Source organism: Caretta caretta, chromosome 16, assembly GCF_965140235.1.
Source record: "Caretta caretta isolate rCarCar2 chromosome 16, rCarCar1.hap1, whole genome shotgun sequence".
NCBI classification, from domain to species: domain Eukaryota; kingdom Metazoa; phylum Chordata; order Testudines; family Cheloniidae; genus Caretta; species Caretta caretta.
The window spans coordinates 23758458-23776379 of record NC_134221.1 but is presented as its reverse complement, the minus strand read 5'-3'; the positions used below and the strand labels follow the sequence as shown (position 1 = coordinate 23776379).

General features: G+C 43.9%; 1 protein-coding gene across 4 annotated transcripts in view; it reads left to right on the top strand.

Moving 5' to 3' along the window:
- Window positions 1–17922, top strand: part of NR6A1 (nuclear receptor subfamily 6 group A member 1) — a 193809-nt gene that overhangs the window by 136322 nt on the left and 39565 nt on the right. For all 4 annotated transcript variants that reach the window (XM_048822985.2, XM_048822984.2, XM_048822982.2 and 1 more), the window contains one exon: window positions 17521–17751. In XM_048822985.2, the coding sequence (XP_048678942.1) occupies window positions 17521–17751 (231 nt within the window). The remainder of the gene's footprint in view (window positions 1–17520; window positions 17752–17922) is intronic.

Sequence of the window (17922 nt, the reverse complement as noted above, 5' to 3'; positions counted from 1 at the left end):
TATAAGTTAATTGTGTAGACTCTAGTTTTTATTTCCAAGCTAAATCCTTTGTAGTGAGTTGAGAGGTTTTTGTAACCAAACTACAAAAACAGAAGTAAATATCTAAAGAATACTCTTTAGATAAAAATAAAAAATTAGATGATACTTTTCAACAGCAAATAAGGAAATTATGCTTAGACAATAACAGCATCCAGATTTTTCTCCTGGAATGCTGTGGTACTGACATGTTGGAAAAACAAAAACAAGCCATCCATATTCTTTGTAGCCCGTATGCAACTTTTATTCATGTTGTGAATAGTACAGGTCACAAGTAAAATAAAACAAGGTGCACTTGCTTATAGATCAACATGTGACTTACTAAAAAAAATCACATTTTGTATCTTTATAATATTGTTCACATGTATGATTTCCTTACATACACATACATCTGAGTTACTCTTTATGCTTATGTACATGTATCAGCTTAAACTCGTATGCATTTTCTTTTGGCCGTTCTTAGATCAACTTCATTTAAAAATCATCCACAGTGCTATCTGATCTTACTAGGAAAAACTGTTAAGAAATGTAATTACAATTATCTTGAAAGATACTGATTCTATTGGTTCTACAGTTTGCATTATAAAAGGCTAAGCAAGTTGAGGTTCCTTCTGCTTTCTCACACTGTCTTATATGACACCTATGTAAAACATTATAATATTCTTGTAGAATTTTTATTGTATTAAAATTTAGTATGAAACCTACCATGACCTTTGAAAACAATGAGTCCTTTAATGTGGTTTAGGGGGAGGATTTAGTGAGGGAGTAGCCATAAAAATCTTCAGGGTTCAAGATGAGGTTGAGATTTTTGTGAGTGCTTTTGTTGTAGCAGCAACTGTTTGACTTAGGGGCTGCAACAATAGCCTGGGAGAACAAAGCTAGAGCATCCCCTGTGAGTTCTTTAAGCATAAGACACTTTAAGAACAGAAAAATGCTTCCTAATTTCTCCCCTCTGCCCCAGATGAAAATGTACAGCGACGATTGGCGTTTGTCTTTTAATCAATGCTATATCGCACACGGCTCTATAAAACTGAAAGACTCTTAATGTGTGTAAGCAGTAACAGAATCAAGAGAAGAGCCTTGTATTTCCTCTAAAAGTTATGATAACCATTTATGTGTTCTGAAATTCTCTGTTCAAATTTCAAGGTTGAGGGACCGTATGAAGCAGTCCCAATGTTTTACACAATTGAAAAGTATGGGTAAATTTAAAGGTCATTGCTAATTCTACCATGGTCATTCTGATGTTCACTTATACAAGAATCTTGCATTAATTAAGGTGAAAAATAGCTAAGGTCAGGAATCAGCAAACCTGTGGGCCTCAGTGGATTGTCTAGTGGCCAGTCAGAATTCCTGCAAGATTTTTTAAAACCATCAAAATATTGCTGGGTTTTGGAGGTATTTAACTGGCTTTTAAACGATCAATTCGGTTTCAGAGTAATAGTTCAGTGTAAACAGTTGGTGGTCACTTGGGCCTTCCTAGGTTCCTGCAGACTGGATTTCTTGGGGAGCCATGGCCTGCACTGTGCGTACAGTGGGTTTTATTCTGGAAATGTAACCAATTACTTAACACTGAATGCTCTCAGGTGTGTGCCTACTGAGGTTATTGTGGCAACGGGATCATTCATACTACTTCACTGCTATCCATTTCCACCCTAGAAGGAAAGGAGTACTTGTTATTCCTAGGGAAGGATCCTGATTCTTGGTTGCTTTAATCATCCATACTTCCTTCACTCACTAGGTCACAGCCCCATTCTTTCAATGGCAGCAACAAAAAAGATGAGACTGGAAATGAGCCCTAATTTAAATCTTTAGTCATTTGTTTGCAGCCTGGGTGATGAGAGAGCCTAATGAGAGTCTACTGTAATCTTTTATGAAAATGCTACAAATTGTGGCACCATATATTGGTGTTCTAGTTTGCCAGAGTGGTGTTAATTTGTGGCTCCTGCTTCTCACAATGTGCACTAACCCATGGTTTTATAGATCCTTGATTGCGTCCTCAGCCTGCCTCTGTAGCAGCACTGCATGCCTAGTGGCATTCTCATTATGGAAAGGTCTGCAGAATGTAGCTATTCACTGTAACCATGGGATCTCTCCATTAGCCAAGGATTTATGGTGGTGGTGATGGGGGTGGGGTGGAGTTAGGCAAAGGTTGAGCTAAACCCCACAGATAGAGGACCCTTTTCTATCCAATGTTAATCCCCTTCCCTGTTTATCAGATAACTAAAGTAGAGATTATGCAATTCATGACTACAAAGTCATGTTTAGTAGCTTCTCTTTAGCAAGATGCTCAACTAGATTAGGAGTGTTGTCTGTGATCTGCACCAGCATTCCTTCAGCCGTCATCTTTAAGAACATGTCTAAAGTTGTCTGTCGTGTAAAAATGGGAATGTCTTGTTGGGGTGATAAGACCCATGAGTGCTGCTGCAGTTAAAGGTGTCAGAGGTTCCATTAGCCACCCCTTTGTTTTTAGAGATTGGTAACAATGGCAGTAAAATCACAGCAATGGAGACACGCATAGAGGGCAGCAGTGACTTTAAAAAAAAAGAAATGCGAAAGAAATCAAAGGCTACTTACCATGAGATCTAGAACTGTGAACAGAGTATCCAGAAATAAGTTCAGTTTGCTTAAGTTTTTCACTCTTCCGGTGTAACTGAAAACTGATTTTACTTCTGATCCTAATATTTTTCATGATGTGCTCTAGTTTCTCTTGGTATTGACAAAAGTTGCTGTGATTTCAATTTGTTAGCTAGTCCTGTTAAGCTCATGTCCCCTTTCCACTTCTGAATTTGTCTGTTTGCAGGCACAGCAAATAACTTTCACAAGGATTCTGTGTTGCATGTTATGGGATGGGATATGAGACACTGCTCTTGTTTTACATGGACTCACAGAATCTACTTCAGCAACTCTTGGGGAGATCTAGAGTTTGCTTTGTGTGAAATCAAAAAGTATGAGCCTACCTACTGAACTCCAGGTTTGCTGTCTTAGCCTTTTATAAGGTCTTCTGACAACTCCTGAGGCCTAAGTTGGTCACATTCTCCACAACCCCTGTCCTCCCTCCCCAAAATCAAAAAGTGTGTGCATATACATTATTTGACTTCAGTGTGCCCATAAACAGCATTGAGACTGACCAAACATAAGTACCTTAAATTGAGAAGGGCTGAAGCTCCATCCTGATCCCACGGCATTAGCCTCAGGGACTGCATCTCATGTGGGATGTTATGAAATTTGGTGAGAATTGCATGCCATGTTTTGAGAATTGCATGCCATGTCCTAGTGTTTTGCTGGATCACATTCATGTAGTTGCCACTGGAATTGTGTATATCGTGTCACCTCTTTCCCCCTGGGATACAATTATTTCCAATGATCCCATCTGTTCGGTGGTAGTAACAGGCGAAGTATTGTTTTACCTGTGTATTTCGGTAGTTATCAGGATTGAACCGGAGTCCATTGTGACACTTGCCTCCAGCTGCTCCAAAAATCTGCCACTTCAGACACCGTCATGCCACCAGAAGACCCTGTACCAGCATCCAACTGAGAACAACAGGACTCCGGTTGTCTTGCTGCTGCTTGTTTGCTACACCTCATCTTCAGCAATCCATACCACCTGAGGGCCAGATCCTGCAAGGTCTTGGTCATTCCTTGTGGCTGGAGGAAGGGGGACCAGGCAAGAAACCTCTGCACCACTCTGATTCGGGTGTGAGTGTTGAGCCATAAAAGTGGCTGAAAAGCAGCCTAGTGTAAACTAGAGTAGTCCTCAAAATGTCTTGACATGGTGCAGGGGGAGTGGCCCTGCACAGAGTAGCAGCAGGATCAGAGGACTGCAAAGGTGTTTTTTTTAAGCAGCTGTGCACACTGACCCTGACCTGTGCTCTGTGCAGTTAACCTGCACCCCAGCATCTGGCCCCAAGTGTTTCAGGAAACACTGGAATGTCCATATCCAGTAACCCATCATCATCGCTGCTCTTCTGTAGCTTACAGAATAAAATGAACCTTTTGAAAGAATGGTAACAACCAAAAAGCCCTCTGCCTATACACTCCCTTGTTCCAAGCATAATATATCTGGAAATCAGGGTGACGTATTCTGGGTTGTTTAATTATGCTGTCAGCATTCAGTTTTTAAAAATGCAGTTACGGTCCAGGTAGCATTTTAAAAAAGCTAATCAAACAAGCAGCTTTTAAGTTATGTCTGTGATACCATAGCCCTGTTTGTTCAGAATAAAAATAATCAAATTCCAAGGCTGAGGGCATGGTTTGCAAATCCTCTTGACAAGATGTAGTCTGCACATGTGGAACAGATAAAAGCCGTTTGGATACCAAAAGACAAGAGTGAGCTGGTCTGGTCTGGTTTAATCTGTGAGTAAATTTTACTGACTGAGAGAAACTCTGAAAGTGGGGCTTTAATGGAAAAACTGGGTAAATTACAAAAAGCCACCAAAGCAGAACATGTTGTTGTTGGTAGACATGTAATACAAGCAGTTCAGGTGGGCCTCGTTCTAATATAGCCAAAGAGTCCCAAGTCCCTATGTTACAAATGACAGCCTAGTAGATGTGGTCAATTTTGCTGTTTACTGCAAATAAAAACCAAGAACTCCCTTTTAAATTTCTTATGGTAGCTGCCTGTTTCCTTGATAGAAAATATAGATTTATTTTAGTTTTCCAGGAGTGGGATTTGTTCCTTTTTTATTGTAGCTGTGCAATATATTTTTACTTACTTCATGATAAAGTAATGCAGTGATTCTCAAATGCGGCCACCGTGGCCAAATGCAGCCACCAGGGGCTTTTCTTGCGGCTGCAGCCTCCTGGGCAGTGACTGGGGGAACAAGGGGGGAAAGCCGTGGCTCCTCCCCCAGCCCCCACCCCCCACCCCAAAGCCACAAACATCAGAGAAGCAGGGAGCCAGTGAGTTCTCCACCTTCCTAGGTGCGGTGTGGCTCTGGCTTCGGACTTCAGCCCTGGAGTGGCAGGCAGCAGGTTCCAGTCGTGGAGCTTCAGGCTCCAGCCCTGGTCCCTGGCTGTGGATGCCAGCCCTTGGCTCACCTCCCATCTCCCATATTATCCCTGGCCCCCTCTGTCTCCCTACCCGCCTCACCATTCAGGGCTTAATTTGTCTCCTGGCTTGCCAGGGCTGAGTAGGTCTGCTGTGAAAATTCATATTTGTATTTGTTCAGTATAACTTTTCACAGCCTCCCAGCTAAGTCTGCTGTGAAAAGTGACATTAAGAAACATACAAATGTTGCTTTTTGCAGCAGCAGACTTACTGTGTAGCAAGTTCTTTTTTTTAAAAAAAAGCAACCAAAAAGCAAAACCAAAAACAACACCAACAACAAGACAAGAATGTACAAAGCACCTTTATTTGTTTTTCTATTCGGTTTAGGTCCAGTAAAGAATAGAAACAACTGTACATTATTATCATCACTGAGGCTGCAAAAAAACCCAACCCTGTACATAAATAAATTACAATGATTTGGACATGTATATGTGCATATTTATCTGTTTTTTCTAAAGTTAATTAAGTATTTTAGGAAAAATTGTCAGAGCAGCCACCAGCAAGAGTTGGTGGCCACACTCTGAGGCCAGCAAAAAAAAATGGTTTGAGAACCCCTGAATAATGGCTGTCCTAGCAACCAATGCCTGCCTCTGTCTTTTGGGCAGGTTTAGTTATGTGTTCTTTCTAAAAATTGAACTATTCCAAATAAAAAAAAACTGCTAAAGAAACAGCTATTTTTAAAGCAATGTCTTAGATGATATCATTCTTATCTATACTTTAATAGCATTCCAAAGTTCTGTTTTGTGCCTCCCCCCTCTTATTATTGAAGTCTTAGAGCACGGCCATACACTCCCTGTCCTTAGCTTCCAGCCCTATGAAGCACTTTCTCACAATTCTGTTGTATCTTAAGAAAAGCTGTTGGTTTAGGAATGGTCAAGCAACTGAATTAGCATATTGTGCTCATCCCTCAGTCTTCACCTCTTTCAATGTGAATTCAGTGCGTTCTCTGACTTGGACAGTTTTTCCTGTTTGTAATCTTGCTAAGATTGCGGCACTCTGTGCTAAAAACTTTCGAAATCCTCTGTATTCTAAGAGTCAAGAGTGTTGTAAAATAAAGTTAGGTAGGTGGTCTGATGAGGTACTGTCTTACAGTATTATACTGTGGTCTTGGTGACCAGGGTTCAGTACTGATCTATCGCCTTGTGCCTGGGGCCAGAAGAAGATGGGGATGTAGAGTCAGGACCTCATGGAGAAGGGTGGTTGGTGCACTTTCTATGTCTGCCTTAGGCAGGGCTTGAAAAACTTATTCAATAACAACTCGTCCAAGGACCAAAACCACTAGCGGAGAAGAAAAATCCCTGTGATTAGCATGCCCTCAAAACCACATCTTTGCAATTTAAAGGAATGAAAGTTTCTGTGTGGCTCATTGCCAGTACTACAGATACATAAAGTACAGTTACGCATTTACAAGGTCATCTCCCATTTGTTGTGTCTTGTCTGCCCTTCCTGCCTTTGCTATGCTTTCTTTCTGAGCATGCATCGTGTTGGATTGTTTCTCTGCATTGTTTTGAGTGCATGCCATTCTCTCCTTTCCTTCTCCTGCTCTCTTCATCCCTTTACAGCCTTTCTTCACCACGCTTTTGTTCTCTGCCTCTTTCCCTATATTTTTACTGTCCTTTATTCTCACTTCTCTGCTCCGCCTCTAACCCTTCCCCCACTTTTAGTTTATTCCTCACTCACTTTCTGCCATTGATCCTCATCCACTGTCTTACCCAGCCATCTGCATGAGCCCACCAGCACATGCACTCCTATTCACCCACTTCCCGGGCCATGCTGGCTCTCCCTACTTTTTCTTCAGTAAAGTACCGGTTCCAGCTGCTCTGCTCCCATCTTGAAAGCAGCAATGGCTCCTGGGCGCCTCTGGTCCTGCTGAAATAGAATCATGCTACCTAGGCCACATTGCTTCTGCTTCCCCCTCCCTCTTGACATACCTTAAAGGAGCAACAGCCCTCAAGTTACTCCCTTTCCAGGCTTGCTGTCTTCTCTCAGAGGAAAGGGGCAGTAGCCTCAGCAGCTCTGCTCCCTGGCTTCACCTTCCAACTTGACCAGGGGAGGCGGGAAGGTGGCATCAAGGCCATTCTGTTTCCCCTTCCCCTCCTGAGAAAAACCGTAACAAGACCTTGGCTGTCCTAGGATGTTGGTTCCCATTACTGTTATCTATCTCTACTTAAACTGTAAGCTCTTTGGGGCAGGCACTGCCTCTTTGTTCTGTGTTTGTCCAGCACCTAGCCCAGTGGGGTCCTAGTTCATGACTAGGGCTGTTAGGTGCTACCACAATATAAATAAATACTGCTCAATACCTTAACCTGATTTTAAATAAATATGTATATAGTACATTTAAAAAAAAACTACATTAAAAGAATGTTAAAGTTGCAAAGTTATGCACTGAAATTAGGAAATGCCAGAAATAAGGTTGCTCCTGCAACTTTGATTAGCACCTTTGTGCATATGTGGTATGATCTTCCCCACGGTTACCTAGGAAATATGGGGCAGAGCCAGGAATGGAATTCTGGACCCAAGGTCCAAATCCAGTGTTTTTGAAGAGAAGAGAATGTCCTTCTGCACCTGAGGTCCTCTGCCTCACTCACTGTCTGTCTCCTAGAACAAGTCATGTGATCACCTTAATAAAGACTATATCATAAATAGGCTTGGCAGAATTGGGCTTTATTTTTTTATAATTTCAATGGATAATATTGATTTTTATTTAAGTTTTCATACTTGTGAAGAACTAAGAGAGAGTGTGAAACAATAACTGGTTAATGACCGTAGATGTTGGGATTCAAAAAGTTAAAGCAGAAATTCTCAAAATTACATGTCAAAATATCCTGAAATCAAACTCTTCAGTTCTGAAGCAGTATTTTCCTTACCTTGCCCACACTTAAATTTCAGTTATTGTCAATGGAAATATTTTTCCTCAGTTTGTGTGTGTAGTGAAATCAATGTTTACCGATATTTAGTGATAAAAATCAAATCCTTCCAAGCTAAACTATAGTGCGTACGCACCAGGGGGCTAAGGATGTAAATATTAAACGGTTAACCGGTAAGCATTAGTCTTACTGGTTAACCTACCTTAACCATTAACCCCCAGCTCTGGGGATGGCTGGAGTAGGCGGCCTCATCCCTGCACCGGCTGATGCGACCGCAGCTCCTCTCCCTTTAACCGGTTAACCAATTAAATGATATAATTTTAATAGTTTAAACGGTTAACTTTTTAAATGATGATTACATCCCTAAAGGGGGCTAAATTAAGGCTGCATGAATAACCTTTGTTGTGCTACTTCCTAACCTGAATGCTTGATTGGCACTCAGCCCAGCCACTGTCCCCTGTGCAAAGGGGCCTAACTGTAGCTGCTGCTAATGCTTTTGCTGGTCTTCTCCATCTAGAGCAGAGATTCTCAATCTTTTTCTTTCTGAGGCCCCCACAACATGCTGTGAGAACTCCACAGCCCCCCTGTGCTACAATAACTGGTTTTCTGCGTATAAAAGCCAGGGCTGGTGTTAGGGGTAGCAAACAGGGCAGTTGCCTGGGGCCCCATGCCACAGGATCCCACATGATGCTACATGGTTCAGGCTTTGGCATCAGTCCCGGGTGGTAGGGATCAGGACCCCAAGCTTCAGACCCATATGGCAGGACTTCGGCTTTCTGCCCTGGGCTCCAGTGAGTCTAATGCTGGCCCTTCTTGATGGACTCCCTGAAACCTCAAGGCCCCCTAGGGGGCACCGGGCCCCTGGTTGAGAACCACTGATCTAAAGTTCTAGTTCCATGCCTCAGAGTGGGCTCAGTACCTTTGTCATGTCAGAGAACTCCACGGAGTGAGACAGGAGCCTGCTTAGTTAGGGCATAAGTTAAAACCCATGAAAGCTTATGCCCCTATACATTTGTTAGACTCTAAGGTGCCACAAGGACTCCTTGTTGTTTTTGCTGATACAGACTAACATGGCTACCACTCCAAAACCTGCTTAGTTAGGGGTGACTGTAGGTCCCGTTTTGGTCAGGTCAGTCCCTTTTTTAGGCCCTGTCCTGGTCATGCTGACTTTTTTGGCAAAACTGCATTTGTGCTGTTTGGTCTTGACAACTGATCATCAGAAGAGTGGGGTGTGATCCCTAGTGGGGTGGGAAACTGCTACACCAGGGCTGAGCTGGAGGGAAGGCTAGGGAGAGCAGCTCGGGCCAGCCAGCCCCAGGTGTGAGCGGGTGGCAGGGGGCCTAGATCCAGCCCCGCATGTGGGTGGAGGGGAGGCCGCTGCGGGGAGGGGGACTGGGAGGATGGCAGGGGGTCTCGAGCTTGCCCTGTGCGCTGGAGGGGGGCGGGGGGACCTTGGGCCAGCCGTGGGCAGGAGGGCTAGGGCTGGCCCTGTGTGCAGGTGAGAGAAGAGGGGCTCGGGCTGGCCCCGCGCTGGCGGGGGTGGGAAGACCTCAGGCTGGCACAAGTGGGAGGCCGTGAGGACTCAGTCTGGTCCCACACAGGAGTGCAGGGGGTCTTGGGCTGACCCACGTCATGTCCCATATTCCCTCTCGGAGAATATGGTCATCCTAGTTAATGGAATGTTCACAGGCGTTGGCAGAGAGTCTCTAACCAAATCTGCTGATCATCTGCAAATAGCAGTTTTCAGAGGCTTATATCTTGGTCAAAATTGGGTGGATTTTCCTGGGGAGAACAAAAGGCATTTCTCTAACTCAAGGACCATCCTCCCAACAAATGTAAAGTTCTTCTTTCAAACATTGGGGGAGATAGAGCTCTTCAAAGAAACCATCGGAAAAAACTATAGCTCTGCAAAACAACCTATTTTTTTACTAGCATTGTACTCGGAAACAGCGGAGCCATTTTGGTCGAAATAAAAAACAATCAGCTTAAGGCAGAGATCAAGCATGGAAAATCTCAGCCCGAACAGTTAGTTTGGTTAAATGAATAAGCAACTGAGAACTGGCTGATAGAGTTTTAGGCATCACAACTATCTCTGCTAATAGTTTGTGGCTATTCGTCTAACCTTTTCAGTGTGGCGGACTCCTGTTTGTCCACCAATGCCCAAGCCACCAGCCCCCTCTCAGCTGTCTCACCAGTTGGAGTTGAGGTCCCCAGTCCCTCCCGAAATACTCCCAATTTCCAGCTATTCTCCAGGTGGAAATTATTCTGAATACCATGTTCTGGATCTCAATCTCACTGTATACATTAACTATTAATTATTCTACTAGTAACACTTCAAAAGGTGTCAAGGAGTGACTTGATTAGTCTGTAAGTGTCTACAGGGGGAACAGATATATAATAATGGGCTCTTCAACTTAGCAGAGAAAGGTATAACACAATCCAATGTCTGGAATCCGAAGCTAGACAAATTCAGACAGAAAATAAGGCATAAATCTTGAACCGTGAAAGTAATTAACCATTGTAACAATTTACCCAGGGCAATGGTGGATTCTCCGTCACTGACAATTTTTAAAGCAAGATTGAATCTTTTTCTTAAAGAGATACCATGGGAATTATTTTGGGGATGTTCTCTGGCCTGTTATACAGGAGGTCAGACTAGATGATCACAGTGGTACCTTCTGGTCTTGGAATCTGTGGTGGAATAGAAGTCAAATCAAACCAGCAGCTTTTAACTTGATCCTTCAGATATGACCGTGATATTGTAGCGCTGTATATTTTGAATAAAAAGAATCAAATTCCACAGCTGAGGAGCATGGGATATAGTCAGTACATGTGGAACACACCAAGGCCATTTGAAGATGGAAGGAGAGGAGTGAGCTAATGCCAATGAAATGAGAAGGGATGGAATCTTGCAAAGATCAAACTCATGAACTAACCTGAGCCAGTTGCACTCACAAGTGTGTGCTGAAAAGCCCAGCTGCTGAATTCTGTGCCTATTGGAGATGCTGAATTACAACAGCTGGAAGCTGCACTGAAGAAGGATTTACAGGAGCAAAATTGGGATAGATCGCAAATGATTTTCCCCCTCTTCTCCGCACATAGCATACTCAGGACTGGCTGTGACAAATACAGCTTCAGCAATTGGCTTGAAAATCATTCGTTTCTATGGGGTTAGACCAGTAGTTCTCAAACTTTTTGTACTGGTGACCCCTTTCACGTGCAAGCCTCTGAGTGCAACCCCCCCTTATAAATTAAAAACACTTTTGAATTAACAACATTATAAATGCTGGATGCAAAGCCGGGTTTGGGGTGGAGACCCCCCATGTAATAACCTCGCAGCCCCCTGAGGGGTCCCAACCCCCAGTTTGAGAACCCTTGGGTTAGACTGTGGGAGCAGTGGTTAGAGTCCAGCAATGTTTAATGGTCATTTACCACGCTTTTTTCTCCCATGATTTCAGCAAAGGGGCCATCAAACAGTCTCAGTTGGACACCCAGAAATGTAAGTAGTTCAAAAAACAGGACAAAAATCCATCTTACTTTTCCATTCACTTATTAAAATAAAGTGAGGGGGTTTACAGGGCAAAGATCCTCTTGTCATATGTAAACACCTAAAGGAAAGCAGAAAGACTTCGGGACTGAAAGAATTTATTTGAACAAAGTAGCAGCAAGAGAACGAGTAGTCACTGCTGGGACTTTTTAAAAAAAAAAAAAAAAATTACATGCATGTATGGCCTTTGTTCCTTAGTGATCAACATTTGGCTCAGGAAGTACTGGCAGAATCCACCTTATGAGGATCCAGAATATAATGGGCAATTGGTTTGGATGCTGATAGAATCTGTGTATAAGTGAATTTAGATGCTTGGTCTCCTATGCACAGTGTTAAGCTGGTTATCAAGAAGAAATTGAAGGAACTAAACCCAGGTTGAGTTACAGTATGTTCCTGGTGGGAAATATTTTTAAATGCACCTAGTCATGACAGGACATTCCTGATTCAGAAAGTGTGTGTGTGTGACCTGTTGCCTTTCATTTTTGGAGCTGCTCTTCCTGAACTGGAAGTGTGGTCACAAAACATGCTTGTTTGCTTTTATGTACAATGAAATGGCAAATCATATTTCTTTATTCACTCTAAACACTATTTAGAAAACAAATGTCACTTGCACCTGTTTCCAATTCCAGGTGAGCCACCCCCATTTCAGTCTTTAATTTCAGGGTCTTAGCAACACAATAGAAGAGATGGGGACTTTTTATGTGAAAAGGCTCCTATTTACAGGAGACTATTATTTCTCTAATTCAGTTAAAAAAGGTGGTTTCTCTGAATATTTTACACTTGCTCAAACTCAAGGTTGATGTGATTAAATTATAATTTGAAGACAGTAACCGTTTAAACATACTCCATTTCAGCTCTGTACTTCCTCTCTGAACACACTTGAATAACATCTATTTTTTACATTCAGTTTTGTGTATAACAAGAAAAAATTGTAATGGTTAAAAATATGTTGTGTACGTGATTTGCATGGGATGACAAGAGTTAAAGCATGTTTGGCCCTGGTAAGGACCTTCTGCAGAAAAAGGCTTTACATACAAGTTGATAGAATTATTTTAAGTACAACCGACTTCTAATGTGAAGCAAGATTTAGGTCTAACCGTGTAGATATGAGATAATGAGAATACATCTAGGTTAAAGTCAGTTGCTTTAGCCATCATTTACTTTATTTTCCTTTCAGTTTGACATCTCTGTCTATGAAAATTACTACGTGCCCACTGCAATCCTTCCTGAGCCATGCATCAGCCCTATTCTGTCTCAGTGGGAATATTACCGTCTTAAGATACCAAATTTAATATGACAGCTCCTATTGTTGGGAGTAGTACAATTTACATTTTTTCATCCAAAAGCCTCTCATTAAGATTTGTAAAGGGAATAGGAAAATATCCAGTCATTGTGTCTTAACCTTATCATTTGTATAATAATGTTCATTTGGATTCTTGTGTGTCAGTTGCACAGCAAAGCTTTTGCTGATACTCCTGGGGTAAAACAGAGAGACAGCCACGTCTTTCTGGTGTCTCATTCCTGCTTGAACAAAACACAAGCTGTACCCATTCGTGTTTATATAGCAGAGAGATCAGTGTGTATCTGTTGGCCAAATTTTCTCTGCTTTCGCTCTCTGATCATGTCAGTTGACTTAGAGCAAAGCTTTCCATGTGAAAGTCCAATTTGGCTTCTGCCAGCCACCTCCAACTCACTCATGCTGATTTATTTCTGCCATATGGAAACCTGAGCACCGAAACAAGGCTTTCATGCTTGCCAAGCTACTCGCTCCACCCGAGGCAGGGTTCTGCATACACTGGTTGCCCTGTGCACAGGAGTGCTGCTGTTTGCACTCTCTCTGTGCTGTATCGCGTTTCCTCTCTGCCCCCCAGTGCTATTCTCTCCTGTTACACTAATGTTGAACTAGGGAGGTAGTGCTATTTGTTCCCCTCTCTGAGGTACTCTGCTATCTGTAGGATAAGTAAAAAAGCAGCATAGTATTTAAACTGATGTGCTCATGCTCCCCAGTGTCGTGCCTTGAGTCTGCATGAGAATCTGAAATCCATCATTGCCAGAATTAATCTCTTACAAACTTGTGTTTTCCTCTGAGCTTTGGACAGGTATTTGCATTTTCCTAATATGTAGCACACATTTACGGTTAATATCTGATATGGAGCAGAATGTTTAAATGAAAACTAAGATTAAATTGGAAATAAAATATGGATCTTGGAGGTAATACAAATCCATGGACCCCATTAGTAAGGAAATATGTCACTCAAGCCTTTGATCTCAGCTCTATTCTTTATTAACTACAGTTAAAAGAAACATATGAAATGGGATCATGGGAAGCCATGAAGTCTCTCATTTTGACACTGAAGTATGGTGGTTTAAATTCTGCTGTAATGTTGCATGTGGAATAAAGAAAAATTGCATTTTTGTGACATGATTAGGGTATTATAATGGACAGTTATTGCAACGTAAAATCATCACTTTCCAGAACCCAAACCACAATTTATTTGACTAGCCCTTGTGTAAGCGAGGGAATTGTCCCGCTATTGTGGGGAACTTTCCTGGCTTATATGTTACCCTGGTGGAACTGGCTAGCAAAAGGATCTGAGTCCTCACTCCCACTCCCTTTACCCAGAGGCCTGCCTGACCTCGGAGTCTCCCCTTCCACTCTCCTGTGTGGCAGTGTCCTTTTAATCCTGACAAGGCTGGGCCCAGGATTCCTGGGGGGGCTCAACACCGAATGTTGTTGTGGTCACTTAGGACAGGGGCCAGGATTACTCTTCCCCACTCTAGACGCTTCCCTGACCCACTGATCATTGCATATAGTTCAAAGGCAATACAATTTATTAAACAGGAATCGATTAAAAAAGTAAGGAAAAAAGGGTAAGGTTAAAGGAAACCAGTAATCCCACTCTGTGGGAATGGGGAAACCAAAACCAGACATGTCTGGAGCATAGGGGAAGTTCAGTCTGTTCCTTACTTGTGCTGCAGGCAGGACCGTCCCTAGGGGGGTGCGGGGCCTGGGACATTAGAAATTTGGCACCTATCTGCTGGGGGGGGGGGTGCCCCCCCTAGTTCTGCCCTGCCTAGTTCTGCCCTCACTCCACCCCTTCCCCCAAAGCCCCATCTCACCCTGTCTCTTCCCTGCCCAGGTCCACCCCTGAGCGAGCTGCGCCCTGGCTCCTTGCCCCCAGCACCTCCTGACTCCGCGTAACAGCTGATCCGTGGTAGGCGCTGGGAGGGAGGGAGAGGTGCTGATTGGTGGGACCTGCTGGGGGAGTGGGAGGTTCTGGTAGGGGGCCTCCTTGCCTCCCTGCCCGCATGCCATTAGCCTCCCTACCCCGCTTGCCCTCCTGCCTTGCCTCCCCGCCCGTGGGGTCTGGGGCGGTCGCCCTGATTTGCTGTACCCAAGGGACAGCTCTGGCTTCAGGCATGCCGCAGGTCAGACGCTTGCTCTGGCAGTGGCCACACACCCTCAGCCTCTAGGTGGCAGTGCCCTTCCCCCCAGCGTCGGCTCCTCTGTCGGGGTTATGAATAAGGCCCTACCAAATTCACAGCCATGAAAACCACATCACAGACTGTGAAATCTGGCTTCCCCCCCATGAAATCTGGTCTTTTGTGTGCTTTTCCCTATACAATACAGATTTTGTGGGGGGAGACCAGTATTTCTCCATTTGGGGATCCTGACCAAAAAGGGAGTTGCAGGGGGAATCAAGAGGTTATTTTAGGGGGCTCGTGGTATTGCCACCCTTACTTCTGCGCTGCCTTCAGAGCTGGGTGGCTGGAGAGCGGCGGCTGTTGGCTGGGTGCCCAGCTCTGAAGGCAGCCCCCCGCCAGCAGCAGCGCAGAAGTAAGGGTAGCAGTACCACAACCCCCCACCCGCACCCCCACCCGGTAACCTTGCAGTCTCTCCACAGCTCCTTTTTGGGTCAGGACCTCTACAATTACAACACTTACATTTCAGGTTTAAATAGCTGAGATCATGAAATTTACCATTTTAAAAATCCTATGACCGTGAAATTGACCAAAATGGATTGTGAATTTGGTAGGGCCCTAGTTATGATCCCTCTCCAAGTCCAGCCTGCAAGACCCCTCGGCTGGCAGCTTCTCCCTGCACTGGGCCCTCTGCTAGCGTCCCTCTTGTGCTTCCCAGCTGCTCGCTGCATCTGGCTCTGGACTGCTCCAGCTCCACTGTGCTTCAGTGCTGCTGTTGCTCCGCTCCCTGGACTGCTGCTGGGGCTCTCGCTCTGCGCTCTCCTTAGCTCAGCCCTTCTGGCCAGGCAGCTCCAGCTCAGGTGGAGTACGGGACCCCGTGCTCCAGACTCCCTCATTGGCCTGCCTGTCTTGTCAGTCAGGCTGCTGGCCTGAGTGTTGGCCTCTCCCCATTGGCCCTGGGGACTGTCAGACTCAGGGTCTTGATATCTCATTGGCCCTTCCCCTTTCTTTTGGTACTGGGAGAGGGCCAACCAAAAAAACACGTAAGTTTCCGTGAGGGGCCAACAATCCCCTTACATTTGTATAATTTTTTTGTTAAATTAACTTATTGGGTGAATGGGGCACTTTTGTGGGGTTTTTTTTTGTTTTGTTTGTTTTTAAGGCATCTTAGACTTTCCTCTGTATGATTTCTTCCTTCCCACCACCAGATCATATTAGAATTCTTGGTCTTGATCTCATCTGAAATAATCTAAATCAGTGGTTCTCAAACTTTTGTACTGGTGACCCCTTTCACACAGCAAGCGTCTGAGTGTGATTTCCCCCCCCCCCTTATGAATTAAAAACACTTTTTAATATATTTAGCACCATTATAAATGCTGGAGGCAATGTGGGGTCTGGGGTGGAGGCTGACAGCTTCCCCCCCCCCCCGCCCCCCCGTATAATAACCTCGTGATCCCATGACAGGTCCCGAACCCCAGTTTGAGAACCCCTGATGTAAATTGAAATGAAATGCTTTATTTGTTTATTATGGTTGCAAATGGGACTCCTGGAAAGTGTAGATTTAACATGTTACCGAAGATTTCAGGCCTGGGAGTGGAAGGAGAAACCTCAGTATTAGCTGATAATGAATCACTGCTCATAATCTGTTGTTCTGTTGCCCCTTGGAGACTGAAACTGATGAGAAGCCTAGCACTTGAATTCTTGTAGTCTGGGTGGGGACAATATAAGTGCAGTTAAGAAACCTTCACTACTGATCTCAACTCTTCTCTTTGCGTTACTTGGGAAGGAGACAAGCATCTTTCTGCTATGGTGTTGTTATGGTATTGGATTCTGATGTTGTAAATGTGATGCAATCTCTCTCTTGGCCACTTCTTCGGTCATTTATTTATTAGTGGGTAGCAGATGGTCGGGTTAGGGGAAATATCCAAGTGTCTGTAAGTGGTACATGGAAGGGGGAGTGTGAAAGAGCAGGCAGTGTGTCTCTTTGCCCTATTTCTCTCTTGTAGTGTGGTTTTGTTTGTTTTGTTTGATTTGATTTGATTTTTTTCAAGAAGCAGGTTTGGCACTCCCCTCTCAGATCCTTGTGTGATGCTTAAGTCCACAGTGGAACACTGTCAGTTCCTTACAGGAGACACCATGTTTTATATATCTAATCTAGCCACACCTTCCTTAAGGGCGATAATGCTGTGGCTACCCAAGGACATTCTGCTGCTTGGATTTCAACCATTAGATGCTCATCCTTTCTTGTTAAAGGTCTTCAGTGTCAACACACTTCTCCTAAAATCTTCTTGAGTATTTAATTTGAAATTAGGCCATTTCTGAGATTGAGCTGGGATGTCTTTCCCATGCACACAGACCTATTCTGTAGGATCTCACTGGTGCTAAGGGTTCCCTTCGGGCTGTCAGTAGTATGCTGTGTGTGTATGCCAGGAGCTTCACAAGGTTCTACTTTGTGGGTGTACGGTGATCTAATTTTCATTGTTGTAGACATGGGGTGCGAGGGTGGAGGCATGTATATCTCACTGAATAAGGAAGGTTTCAGATCATTTATTTTTTCAGGCATGCCATTTTCTAACTACAAAGTGTTGTTTTTCTTCCAGATGACCGGGTTGATCAGCGAACCTGCCTTATCTGTGGAGACAGAGCTACAGGTCTGCACTATGGTATCATCTCCTGTGAAGGCTGCAAAGGGTTTTTCAAAAGGAGCATTTGCAACAAGCGGGTTTACAGATGCAGTCGAGACAAGAACTGTGTCATGTCACGCAAACAGCGAAACAGATGCCAGTATTGCAGGCTGCTCAAGTGCCTCCAGATGGGGATGAATCGGAAAGGTAAAGAGAATTAAGCTTCTTTAATTGTTTAGTGTGCACACACAGGGCAGGACATTGCAGCAAGTTCCTCTGTGTGACAGAAGCCACCTCTTTCTGTGAGAGGGTAGAAAGATTTCTTCTTTGGTTTGAGTTTTCAATACCTTCAAAACATAACATTTTGGTTTTCTTTAA